Here is a 13436-nt window from a genome sequence, read left to right as displayed (position 1 = left end):
AGGACGGAACGAAAAAAAATGACGAATCAGACCCCCAAACAATTTCTTTCTCTTCAAATCAAACACAGAAAAATCCCAAAATTGATTTCAATCGTCCTCCGTGCAGCATCCACCTTCTTCCCTCCGACCCACCAAACTGTTTCACTCTCTCTCTCCCCAACCTCCCTCTCCAAATCGGGCGACTTCGTCCTAATCCCCGGCACCGCCCACCTGCTCGCCAACCACCTCGACCAGGACCACAACCCCCTCCCTGGCACCGCCCACCTGCTCGCCACCTCAGATTAGGAATGACGAGCTTAGCTTCGAATCGGGTCGTGTTCCGGATCAGATCCACCTCACTTACACGGACGAAGATTACGAGATACGGGTCATGTTCGTGACGCCAGACGGCGCCGGAGAAGAAGAGGGTTTGCTATGGTGACGTCATCGTCGTCGGATGGGTTTGCTGGGATTGGGTTAGCAGTTGGGTTACTGGGTTTGTGGTGGAGGAAGAGGAGGGCTACGGGAGAGACAAGGGTAGAAGAGAGGAGGTTACGGGAGAGAAAGGGAGGTAGACAATGTAATTAATGAAAAATAAGAGGGGTATTGTTGTCCAAAAAGTTATAAAGTTTGTGTCCCACGGGATGGAAAAACCCGTTCCGGGGGGGGGGGAGGGGGAACCAAAATCTAACCAATTTTCGTTCCGTGGGACGCGCGTTCCACATAATTTTAACACACCAAACGTGGGACGGAACGGTTCCGTCCCACTCTGTTCCGTCCCATCCCACGTACCAAACGCACCCTAACCGAACTCTCCTCTTTTAGTGTAAAAATATCGATATAATAAAAAATAAAAAAACCATTAAAATCTTTTAGAATCTAAATTTATCACTCTCTCAATTAAAAGATGTCATTGACTCCGATGTAGGAGAATGGACACACGATTGATCGACTTGAAAAATAACACCGCCTATTATCTCACTCCTAAGAGAAGGAGGCCCAATTGCCGCCTATTATCTCATTCCTCCCTAATACCTCTGATATCTTCGCCGGCCGTGGATGAACTCTCTTGATCTTGGCTGAGCTCTTCCGAACCTGATTTCTTTTTCTGCTTCCGTCTCTCTCGTATCTGGTATGGCTATCTTCTACTCTTCTTCTTCACTACTTCTTGAATCTTTGATCTCTGGAAATTGCGATTTTCTGCTTCTTCAGAATTGATGAAATGTGTGACTGAATTCATTGTCTCAAACGTCTTCTTCTGCAAATATAGTTTCTCGATTTATGTGATTTGTTCATGTGCTTTTTAAATCCCTAATTTTCGAAGTTTATCAAGACTTTCAAATACTTCTTTCTCCCGCTCATCCCCAATTTCAAAAATTTCACGAGCTCGATTTTCCCACACCGCAGCCCTAAAACCAGGGCATCATCCAACATTTCGCAGAACTTTCGATCTCGCCGCCATCTGAATTCGCGGTACGGTTGTTCACGTTTCTACTAATTTTTATGCGTGATTTCTTTTATTTTTCTTTTCATAATTTATGTGAATTTTCTATGTGGGTACTCAGAAATCACAATTTGTTTATAAATTGTTGAATAATTTAGATGAATTCGCCACAATACGGCTCCTCTAGCATTGAGGAATTTGGCCGATTTCTTGAGGGAGACCTGCATGGTTCATCGGAGTCCGAAGATGATACTGAAAAGCAAAAAGCAGGTAACTATTTTGGTGGGTTTTCAAACTACAGTACTAAAATGTGTGCACTATGTTCGCTTTGGCTTTACCATGCTAATATGTCCAGAAGCGTCGTCGAAGGAGGCGTGTACTCACCCTGGTTCCTTTCAAGATATGTGTTATGTGTGTGGGCTTCCCGTAAACGAGAAAGATTTTGGGTACGAAGACAAGGTATGTGACATGTATTCATAATTTGTTGGTATATTTTGGAAAAGATAAACGTATGCTTGAAAAAGGCTTAATCGTTTCTTATATCCATTTTCTAGTAAGGAATGACTTCCTAATCTATTGGTATCTATTGCAGGGATTGATGCTTAAAAATGAGGAACTTGAGAGAGTCAAGAAATTAGGCATTAAGAAATTGCTGCACCGTAAGAAACTTTACTTAGTAGTTGATGTGGATCACACACTCCTTAATTCCGCCGATTCAGGAGAGGACTGCTTGCAGAGCCAAACAGATGGTCCCCAAGGTTTGTAATGTTTGTACTTCTATGTATTTTAACATATCTAGTGTTTCAGGTTTATACGGTTGTTGTAGTGAGTCGTTGTTTGTTCTTTTTCTAATTCTTTGAATGTCTTGTACATGCCTGTGCACGCAAGATGCATGCAAGATGCATGCAAGGCGTTGAGGCCCTCTGTTAGGTCCTTCTTAAGGGATGCCAGCTACATGTACGAGATGTACATGTACACAGCTGGTGAACGATCATATGCGCTGGAAAAAGGCTAGTTTACTTGATCCGTCAAAGGAGCATTTGCAGTGATAGGGTGATCTCGCACGACAATGGTGCCCAAAAACATCAAGAAGGCCTAGATATTGTGCTTGGTCACGATAATGCAGTTGTGATCCTTGCCAATACAGAAAATGTAAGTGATTTGTTCCCTGTCGATTATCACTTACAACAACAACAACAACAACAACAACAAAGCCTTTTCCCACTAAGTGGGGTCGGCTATATGAATCCTAGAACGCCATTGCGCTCGGTTTTGTGTCATGTCCTCCGTTAGATCCAAGTACTCTAAGTCTTTTCCTAGAGTCTCTTCCAAAGTTTTTCTAGGTCTTCCTCTACCCCTTCGGCCCTGAACCTCTGTCCCGTAGTCACATCTTCGAACCGGAGCGTCATTCGGCCTTCTTTGCACATGTCCAAATCACCGGAGCCGATTTTCTCTCATCTTTCCTACAATTTCGGCTACTCCTACTTTACCTCGGATATCCTCATTCCCAATCTTATCCTTTCTCGTGTGCCCACACATCCCACGAAGCATCCTCATCTCCGCTACACCCATTTTGTGTACGTGTTGATGCTTCACCGCCCAACATTCTGTGCCATACAACATCGCTGGCCTTATTGTCGTCCTATAAAATTTTCCCTTGAGCTTCAGTGGCCTACGACGATCACACAACACGCCGGATGCATTCTAACACTTCATCCATCCAGCTCATATTCTATGGTTGAGATCTCCATCTAATTCTCCGTTCTCTTGCAAGATAGATCCTAGGTAGCGAAAACGGTCGCTTTTTGTGATCTTCGCTAGATTGCTCCGGTCATTAGTGTGGATAAGTATATAAATGGATAGAGATAGGAAAGCAAACACAAGATGTACGTGGTTCACCCATATTGGCTACGTCCACGGAATAGAAGAGTTCTCATTAATTGTGAAGGGTTTACACAAGTACATAGGTTCAAGCTCTCCTTTAGTGAGTACAAGTGAATGATTTAGTACAAATGACATTAAGAAATATTGTGGGAGAATGATCTCGTAATCACGAAACTTCTAAGTATCGGAGTGTGGAGTCATCTTGACTTGCCTTATCTGTCTCATAGGTAGATGTGACATCTTCTCTGGAAGTATTCTTCCTCCATCCAGGGGTGGTATCTTTAACTGGTGGAGATGCACAAGGTAATGTATCAATTTCACTTGAAGCTTACTTGTAGTTTCAGGCTTGGTCAAGCACGATACAAACCATGTAGTAGGAGTCCCCCAAGTCGCCGAGCTAGGGGGTCTGCTGAAAGAGGTGACAGACAAGGTAAGCAATCAGAGCTCCGACTGATTGTTCACCTTCTCCCCATCTTGTAGCAGCATGAAGGATAAAGAGAAGAAAAATGAGAAGAGATGATATGAGATACTTTTGCTTTTGAAGAAGTAACTTTCCACAGGCTTATTCTTGAACTGAGCTGGAGGGTTTTCTGGTTTCCTCCAGAGTATAAGGCCGACTGAAGAATTTGAGGGTCAAAACAAGTCCATCAAATCTAGAGTACGTTCCACCCTGCTGATATGTGATACTTTTGCTTTTGACAGAGTAATGGATGTATCGGCACGTGTGCTGTTACGCTTGTCTCCACATGCTTCCTTGTATCCTTCGCACTTGCCCTATCTGTTCCTCAAGCAGATGCAGAATCTTCCCTGGAAACATAAGATGTTGAAGATGAGTACTCGAGAGCAATGCCAGGTAAGTAATCAGGTAAGGGGTTCCAGGCAGTCAGTTCTTGGCTGGAAGCTTGATTCCAAGTGCTGACTGATTGCTCTCTTTCTCCTTGTCTTGCAGGTAAAAACAAGGCCAAAGGAAAAGACAGGGAAAAAGCATGATATGGGATACTCTTGCTTTTAACCCTGATGATATGAGATATTCTTGCTCTAGTATAGCTTGTTTGCAGAGGTATTATCGGGGGGAAAGAAAGCTGAATATTTCGAAAGGCTTCGTTGGGAGTGCCCTCTCAGATATGATGAAGGGTTGAGCATTTTTGCAGGTCTGCCTGTCCGTTGGGGATGGAGGTTGACATATATAGGAATCTCCCTAACAAGTAGTAATGATATTCCTTTACCCTGCTTGGTCATAGCACGGTAGTGGGAGCTGTCAGTTTCACATGTTTTAACTCTGTCAGAGCACTTTGAAAAAGTGGTCTGTGGTATCTGGCTCTCGAGATTCGGAGAACGATGCCTCTTCGATTTTTGAGAAAGCAATCATGCTGGGGGTCTGGCTCTCGAGATTCGGAGAGCAGTGTCTCTTCGATTTTTGAGGAAGTAATCATGTTGGGAGTCTGGCTCTTGAGATTCGGAGGGCGGTGCCTCTTCGATTTTGGAGCAAGCAATCTTGTTGGGAGTGTTGTCTCGAATGTGAGTAAAGGTTGGGCATGTTTGCTAGTCTACCTTGCCACGAAGCACAAAGGTTGATACACAGGGACTTTCCAATTATCCATCAATGGTACTGTTCCTTTACCCTCTCTTCGATTTTGAGAAAGTAGTCATGTTGGGAGTCTGGCTCTCGAGATTCGGAGGACGGTGCCTCTTCGATTTTGGAGCAAGCAATCTTGTTGGGAGTGTTTTCTCGAATGTGAGTAAAGGTTGGGCATGTTTGCTAGTCTACCTTGCCACGAAGCACAGAGGTTGACACACAGGGAGTTTCCAATTATCCAGCAGTGGTACTGTTCCTTTACCCTTGTGGGTAATAATATGGTAGCTAGACCTTCAAAATTTATGTGTCTAAACTTTGTTAGTGTTGTTTCTTTGCTATTCTTTTACCTTTCTTGGTCAGAGCGATGTAGTGGGAGCTGCAAGCTTCACGTGCTCAACTTTGGCAGAGAACTTTGGCAAAGTTATCTGTGGTACCCATGAGCTATTGTTGCGTGTGGGAAGTGGGTGATTGAACAGTAAGATTCATGTGCTTTCTACTTCACCAGAAGTCTTCGACAGAATGCCCATAATTTCTGCAAAGCTGAGTGTGCGTGTGACAGGTGCTGACAATGCTAGAAAAGTAGGTGCCTCTTCGATTTCTGAGATCGGCCCTCGTGGTCTCTGAGCAGCCCAGCTTTTGAGAAAGCGAGCACCTCTTCGATTGATTCGAAGAACGATGCCTCATCGATTTTTGAGAAAGCAGTCACGCTGGGGGTCTGGCTCTCGAAGATTCGGGGAGCAGTGTCTCTTCGATTTTTGAGAAAGTAATCATGTTGGGAGTCTGGCTCTCGAGATTCGGAGGGCGGTGCCTCTTCGATTTTGGAGCAAGCAATCTTGTTGGGAGTGTTTTCTCGAATGTGAGTAAAGGTTGGGCATGTTTGCTAGTCTACCTTGCCACGAAGCACAGAGGTTGACACACAGGGACTTTCCAATTATCCAGCAATGGTACTGTTCCTTTACCCTCTCTTCGATTTTTAAGAAAGTAGTCATGTTGGGAGTCTGGCTCTCGAGATTCGGAGGACGGTGCCTCTTCGATTTTGGAGCAAGCAATCTTATTGGGAGTGTTTTCTCGAATGTGAGTAAAGGTTGGGCATGTTTGCTAGTCTACCTTGCCACGAAGCATAGAGGTTGACACACAGGGACTGTCCAATTATCCAGCAGTGGTACTGTTCCTTTACCCTTGTGGGTAATAATATGGTAGCTAGACCTTCAAAATTTATGGGTTTAAACTTTGTTAGTGCTGTTTCTTTGCTATTCTTTTACCCTTCTTGGTCAGAGCGATGTAGTGAGAGCTGCAAGCTTCACGTGCTCAACTTTGGCAGAGAACTTTGGCAAAGTTTTCTGTGGTACCCATGAGCTATTGTTGCGTGTGGGAAGTGGGTGATTGAACAGTAAGATTCATGTGTTTTCTACTTCCCCAGAAGTCTTCGACAGAATGCCCATAATTTTCGCAAAGCTGAGTGTGCGTGTGACAGGTGCTGACAAGGCTGGAAAAGTAGGTGCCTCTTCGATTTCTGAGATCGGCCCTCGTGGTCTCTGGGGAGCCCAGCTTTTGAGAAAGCGAGCGCCTCTTCAATTTCTGAGACCAGCCTTCGTGGTCTTTGAGCAGCCCAACTTTTGAGAAAGCAAACGCCTCTTAGATTTCTGAGATCAACCCTCGTGATCTCTAAGCAGCCCAGCTTTTGAGAAAGCAAACGCCTCTTCGATTTCTGAGCAGGCGCCTCTTCGATTTCTGAAGCTCCGTCGAGTGCAGATTTTTATAAGGGCTGGCATTAAGTTCCAAAGCACACTTGAATCTCCACCAGTAGAAGCTTCATTCTTGCACTTCTAAGATCTTGATTTGTCCGACCTCTTCTCTCTTCAACACCTTTGAAAATGTCTGGCCCCTTCGACCGTCGTTTTGACTTGAACCTTGTTGAAGAGGCAGCCCCGCCTTCTCCAGACAACATATGGCGCCCATCCTTCGTCTCCCCTACTGGTCCTCTTACCGTTGGGGATTCCGTGATGAAGAATGATATGACCGCTGCGGTGGTGGCCAGGAACCTTCTCACTCCCAAATATAACAGACTACTTTCCAAACGGTCTGATGAGTTAGCTGTTAAGGATTCGCTGGCTCTCAGTGTTCAGTGTGCAGGTTCTGTGTCTAATATGGCCCAACGCCTATTTGCTCGAACCCGCCAAGTTGAATCATTGGCGGCTGAAGTGATGAGTCTCAAACAGGAGATTAGAGGGCTCAAGCATGAGAATAAACAGTTGCACCGGCTCGCACATGACTATGCTACAAACATGAAGAGGAAGCTTGACCAGATGAAGGAAACTGATGGTCAGGTTTTACTTGATCATCAGAGATTTGTAGGTTTGTTCCAAAGGCATTTATTGCCTTCGTCTTCTGGGGCTGTACCGCGTAATGAAGCTCCAAATGATCAACCTCTGATGCCTCCTCCTTCTAGGATTCTGTCCAGTACTGAGGCTCCAAATGATCCCCCTCCGGTGCCTTCTCTTTCTGGGGCTCTACCGACTGCTGAGACTTCTCCTAAGCAACCTTTGTGAAGGCTCCCTCTTGTGTGTTTATTTTGACTCATGTATATGTACATATTTGTAGCTTATCGGGGATATCAATAAATAAGCTTTCCTTCATTTCAACGTATTGTGTTAAATACACCAAAGCCTTCTTCGCTAAGTTCTTTGAATTTTCTTTTGTTGAAGCTTGTATGTTGAAGCTTTCTGAGTGGAGCATGTAGGTTGGGGTAGTGTTCCCTTAATTTTCCGAGTGAGGAAAACTTCTCGGTTGGAGACTTGGAAAATCCAAGTCACTGAGTGGGATCGGCTATATGAATCTTAGAACACCATTGTGCTCGATCCTGTGTCATGTCCTTCGTTAGATCCAAGTACTCTAAGTCTTTTCTTAGAGTCTCTTCCAAAGTTTTCCTAGGTCTTCCTCTACCCCTTCGGCCCTGAACCTCTGTCCCATCGTCGCATCTTCTAATCGGAGCGTCAGTAGGCCTTCTTTGCACATGTCCAAACCACCGTAACCGATTTTCTCTCATCTTTCCTTCAATTTCGGCTACTCCTACTTTACCCCGGATATCCTCATTCCTAATCTTATCCTTTCTTGTGTGCCCATACATCCAACGAAGCATCCTCATCTCCGCTACACCCATTTTGTGTACGTGTTGATGTTTCACCGCCCAACATTCTATGCCATACAGCATCGCCGGCCTTATTGCCGTCCTATAAAATTTTCCCTTGAGCTTCAGTGGCATACGGCGGTCACATAACACGCCGGATGCACTCTTCCACTTCATCCATCCAGCTTGTATTCTATGGTTGAGATCTCCATCTAATTCTCCGTTCTTTTGCAAGATAGATCCTAGGTAACGAAAACGGTCGCTCTTTGGTATTTCTTGATCTCCGATCCTCACCCCTAACTCGTTTTGGCCTCCATTTGCACTGAACTTGCACTCCATATATTCTGTCTTTGATCGGCTTAGGCGAAGACCTTTAGATTCCAACATTTCTCTCCAAAGGTTAAGCTTTGCATTTACCCCTTCCTGAGTTTCATCTATCAACACTATATCGTCTGCGAAAAGCATACACCAAGGAATATCATATTGAATATGTCTTGTTAACTCATCCATTACCAACGCAAAAAGGTAAGGACTTAAGGATGAGCCTTGATGTAATCCTACAGTTATGGGAAAGCTTTCGGTTTGTCCTTCATGAGTTCTTACGGCAGTCTTTGCTCCTTCATACATATCCTTTATAGCTTGGATATATGCTACTCGTACTCCTTTCTTTTCTAAAATCCTCCAAAGAATGTCTCTTGGGACCCTATCATACGCTTTTTCCAAATCTATAAAGACCATGTGTAAATCCTTTTTCCCATCTCTATATCTTTCCATCAATCTTCGTAAGAGATAGATTGCCTCCATGGTTGAGCGCCCTGGCATGAACCCGAATTGGTTGTCCGAAACCCGTGTCTCTTGCCTCAATCTATGCTCAATGACTCTCTCCCAGAGCTTCATTGTATGACTCATTAGCTTAATACCCCTATAGTTCATGCAATTTTGTACGTCGCCCTTATTCTTGTAGATAGGCACCAAAGTGCTCGTTCGCCACTCATTTGGCATCTTCTTCGTTTTCAAAATCCTATTGAAAAGGTCAGTGAGCCATGTTATACCTGTCTCTCCCAAAAGTTTCCACACTTCGATTGGTATATCGTCTGGGCCTATTGCTTTTTTATGCTTCATCTTCTTCAAAGCTACAACCACTTCTTCCTTCCGGATTCGACGATAAAAAGAGTAGTTTCTACACTCTTCTGAGTTACTCAACTCCCCTAAAGAAGCACTCATTTCATGTCCTTCATTGAAAAGATTATGAAAATAACCTCTCCATCTGTCTTTAACCGCGTTCTCTGTAGCAAGAACCTTTTCATCCTCATCCTTGATGCACCTCACTTGGTTTAGGTCCCTTGTCTTCTTTTCCCTTGCTCTAGATAGTTTATAGATATCCAACTCTCCTTCTTTGGTATCTAGTCGTTTATACATATCGTCGTAAGCCGCTAACTTAGCTTCTCTGACAGCTTTCTTCGCCTCTTGCTTCGCTTTTCTATACCTTTCACCATTTTCATCGGTCCTCTCCTTGTATAAGGCTTTACAACATTCCTTCTTAGCCTTCACCTTTGTTTGTACCTCCTCATTCCACCACCAAGATTCCTTTTGGTGTGGGGCAAAGCCCTTGGACTCTCCTAATACCTCTTTTGCTACTTTTCGGATACAACTAGCCATGGAATCCCACATTTGGCTAGCTTCCCCCTCTCTATCCCACACACATTGGGTGATTACCTTCTCTTTGAAAATGACTTGTTTTTCTTCTTTTAGATTCCACCATCTAGTCCTTGGGCACTTCCAAGTCTTGTTCTTTTGTCTTACTCTTTTGATATGTACATCCATCACCAACAAGCGATGTTGATTAGCCACGCTCTCTCCTGGTATAACTTTGCAATCCTTACAAGTTATACGATCCCCTTTCCTCATTAGAAGAAAATCTATTTGTGTTTTTGACGACCCACTCTTGTAGGTGATCACATGTTCTTCTCTCTTCTTAAAGAAGGTGTTGGCTAAGAAGAGATCATATGCCATTGCAAAATCCAAGATAGCTTCCCCATCCTCGTTTCTCTCCCCAAAACCATGGCCACCATGAAAACCTCCATAGTTGCCTGTCTCCCTGCCCACGTGTCCATTTAAATCTCCTCCTATAAATAACTTCTCCGTCTGAGCAATTCCTTGCACCAAGTCTCCAAGATCTTCCCAAAATTTCTCCTTCGAACTCGTATCCAACCCTACTTGAGGTGCGTACGCACTAATCACATTGATAAGTTCTTGTCCTATTACAATCTTGATTGCCATGATTCTATCTCCTACCCTCTTGACATCTACAACATCTTGTACCAAGGTCTTGTCCACGATGATGCCAACACCGTTTCTCGTTCTATTTGTGCCCGAATACCAAAGTTTAAACCCTGAGTTTTCTAGATCATTTGCCTTACTACCAACCCACTTAGTTTCTTGTAGGCACATAATATTTATCCTTCTCCTCACCATAACTTCCACTACTTCCATAGATTTTCCCGTTAAGGTTCCTATATTCCACGTTCCTAAATGCATTTTGCTCTCTTGAACTCTACCCTTCTGTCCTAGCTTCTTCACCCTCCCCCGTCTAATAGGATCAAAGTACTTCTTTTGTGTGTCTCGGGTAAAGTTGATAGGAGCATATGCTCCCAAACAACTTTGAGTGGAGTCGTTCGAAAAGAAGTTTCTATGGCCCCCTTGCTCATTTAACACTGCATCCGGGTGCCGATGGAGATACAGCGACCCTTGCTCACTTATCACTGTGCTCGGGCCACACAGCGCGCCACTTACGGGTGACGCCCTAGCTTTAGCGTGATTTTGTTCTGGATTCATTTTCATAAGGATTCGACGTGATCATGGAGTGCCGGCTGTCGACTACCTGACGCCCTCCCCCTCCTCCTTTATCCGGGCTTGGGACCGGCCATGTAAGACATAGGCGGAGTTGTGATCTATAGGAATGGAAAAAGCATTGGAAAAATTTGATACTGCTTGGGAGCGATGAAACCAAGTTCGAGGGAGCTCTTGCAACGGTTCTAGAAGCACTGAAGCAAATTCACCGATTGTTCTTTCATGTAAGTGTGGTTTTGTGTCTCTGCAATGTTAGAAGGTTTTGAGTTTGTTTGTTTGATTGTCCGTTCTCATGTTCTAATGTATTGTTGGTGTAACCTCATATATAGGAACTGGAGGGCTCAGATGACAGAGATGTGAAAATGGTGAACCATTTGGCCTTTTCTTTTCGGGATTACTGAAATTGAATTGACTTTTTTCTGTCATTTTATATTTATATTTAATATATATATATATATATTGTTGTAGGTTATCAAAACACTGAAAGCCGAGGTGTTGAAGGGGCAACACCAGATCGTCTTCAAAGAGTTTTTTACTTTAGAAGTTCCCCAGGCTTGGAAGGTGACAGAAAATATGGGAGCATACTATGGTGTACGAGGGAGATCAGCAGGTTTCGTGATCAATCTTTTCAACCTCCTGACAAGATCATCTGCAGATGAAGATATCAGAAGCGTTATCTCCTGGGGAGGAGATAACGCTTCATTCATTGTTCATAACTTCACCAACTTGCACAACCTTGTGAAAAAGTTGCATGGACAGACGCAATCTCAATGGCTGAAGGATTTGAATGGCTATGTAAATTATCAATTAAGAAGTATTTTAGTTCTTTACGAAAAAAAAGTTTCTTAAGTTTGTTATTTGTTTATCAGGGGTTTTACCGGGATCAGAAAAGTAATGAATGTTTGGAATCAAATCCGGTCGCTCCCTTTGGAGTAGACCTTGTCTGTGCCTAAAAGTTCTTTTCTGCTCCCGGTAAAACTTAAGAAACTTTTTTTTTCGTAAAGAACTAAAATACTTCTTAATTGAGAACTTACATAGCCATTCAAATCCTTCAGCCATTGAGATTGCGTCTGTCCATGCAACTTTTTCACAAGGTTGTGCAAGTTGGTGAAGTTATGAACAATGAACGAAGCGTTATCTCCTCTCCAGGAGATAATGCTTCTGATATCTTCATCTGCAGATGATCTTGTCAGGAGGTTGAAAAGATTGATCACGAAACCTGCTGATCTCCCTGTACACCATAGCATGCTCCCATATTTTCTGTCACCTTCCAAGCCTAGGGAACTTCTGAAGTAAAAAACTCTTTGAAGACGATCTGGTGTTGCCCCTTCAACACCTCGGCTTTCAGTGTTTTGATAACCTACAACAATATATTAAATATAAAATGACAGGAAAAGGCCAAATGGTTCACCATTTTCACATCTGAGCCCTCCAGTTGGTTCCACCAACAATACATGAGAACGGACAATCAAACAAACTCAAAACCTTCTAACATTACAGAGACACGAAACCACACTTACATGAAAGGGTGAAGGCATAGAGGTCGGATTGTTTGAGTTTTGGTGTCTGGTTGATGTTTCTAGGTTTCAGTTTCCTAAAACTCTTGTTCTGTAATTACATGCTAGCCTCGGTGCACTCTCCAGATCAGTTGCTCTGACAGTCTCTGATTAGGATACCTTTTTTGCTTTACATAATCTGAATATCAATCACTACTACAAACCTGCTTTTACACATAATTGCCATCCTTTTCAGTATCTGTTTAACTATTAATTTTGTTTTTGTTTTGAGGGGTTATAGTACACTGGATTGACTGAGATGCATGCAATTCCCAAAATACTTAACTTCAACACCCAAAAAATAATGGAGAGTTCCCAAATCTTTCGTAGAAAACAAGGTCCGTAGCTTGGTAATCAAATGTGCCATCTGTTGTAGACTATTCCCAGTAAGTAGAATATCATCTACATAGATTAACAGGATGAGTTACATACCTTTCTGATTAAACACAAAGAGACTGTAATCACATGTTGATTCTTGAAATCCAAGTTGCAGCAAAAATTCAGAAAAGCGTTGAAACCAAGCCCTAGGAGCTTTGTTTTAAACCATAAACGGAACGCTGCAGTTTACAAACATGGTGGGGAAACTGTTTATCAACAAACCCCGCAGGCAGTCTCATGTATACTTCTTCACGTAAATAGCCATGCAGAAATGCATTCTGCACATCAAGCTGTCGAACATGCCAGTTTTTGGAGACTGCAAGACCGAGAACAAGTCTTATGGTACTGTGTTTGACAACAGGACTAAAGGTCTCTGTAATCCACGCCAGCCTGTTGATGAAAACCATTTGCAACTAAACGTGCTTTATGTCTTTCAATGGTGCCATCTGCATTCCTCTTTATTTTAAACACTCATTTGTTGGGCAAAACATTCATGCTTGCACAAAATGGAACCAAGCTCCATGTCCCACAGCGCTGCAATGCTTTGAATTCTTGGACCATAGCATTTCTCCATTCTGGATATTTGACTGCCTGAGTAAAACACGTAGGCTCAACAGGAACATCAATAATAGCAACATGCAT

General features: G+C 43.3%; 1 protein-coding gene across 2 annotated transcripts; it reads left to right on the top strand.

The window, feature by feature from the left end:
- Positions 1-953: 953 nt before the first annotated feature.
- On the top strand, positions 954-11621 carry LOC126613997 (RNA polymerase II C-terminal domain phosphatase-like 4). Of its 2 annotated transcripts, XM_050281625.1 has the most exons (8): positions 958-1111; positions 1387-1452; positions 1582-1693; positions 1779-1882; positions 2016-2181; positions 2323-2575; positions 10968-11225; positions 11329-11621. In XM_050281625.1, exons 3-6 carry the CDS (start codon positions 1582-1584, stop codon positions 2436-2438), a joined length of 498 nt encoding a protein of 165 aa, XP_050137582.1. In that variant the 5' UTR covers positions 958-1111; positions 1387-1452; the 3' UTR covers positions 2439-2575; positions 10968-11225; positions 11329-11621. The 2 variants fall into 2 exon arrangements, with proteins under 2 accessions (XP_050137583.1, XP_050137582.1); XM_050281626.1 differs by lacking the exons at positions 10968-11225; positions 11329-11621 and having other exon boundaries at positions 954-1111; positions 2312-2382.
- Positions 11622-13436: the final 1815 nt, after the last annotated feature.

The sequence above is a fragment of the Malus sylvestris genome, chromosome 2, assembly GCF_916048215.2.
Source record: "Malus sylvestris chromosome 2, drMalSylv7.2, whole genome shotgun sequence".
Taxonomy (NCBI): domain Eukaryota; kingdom Viridiplantae; phylum Streptophyta; class Magnoliopsida; order Rosales; family Rosaceae; genus Malus; species Malus sylvestris.
Note: the sequence above shows the minus strand (reverse complement) of the source record. Positions and strands in the feature narration are given on the sequence as shown.

Coding starts and splice junctions, on each gene's coding strand:
- LOC126613997 (XM_050281625.1), top strand. CDS start 1,582: ATGAATTCGCCACAATACGGCTCCTCTAGCATTGAGGAATTTGGCCGA. Junction 1,694..1,778: donor TACTGAAAAGCAAAAAGCAG/GTAACTATTTTG, acceptor TAATATGTCCAG/AAGCGTCGTCGAAGGAGGCG. Junction 2,182..2,322: donor CCAAACAGATGGTCCCCAAG/GTTTGTAATGTT, acceptor GATGCATGCAAG/ATGCATGCAAGGCGTTGAGG.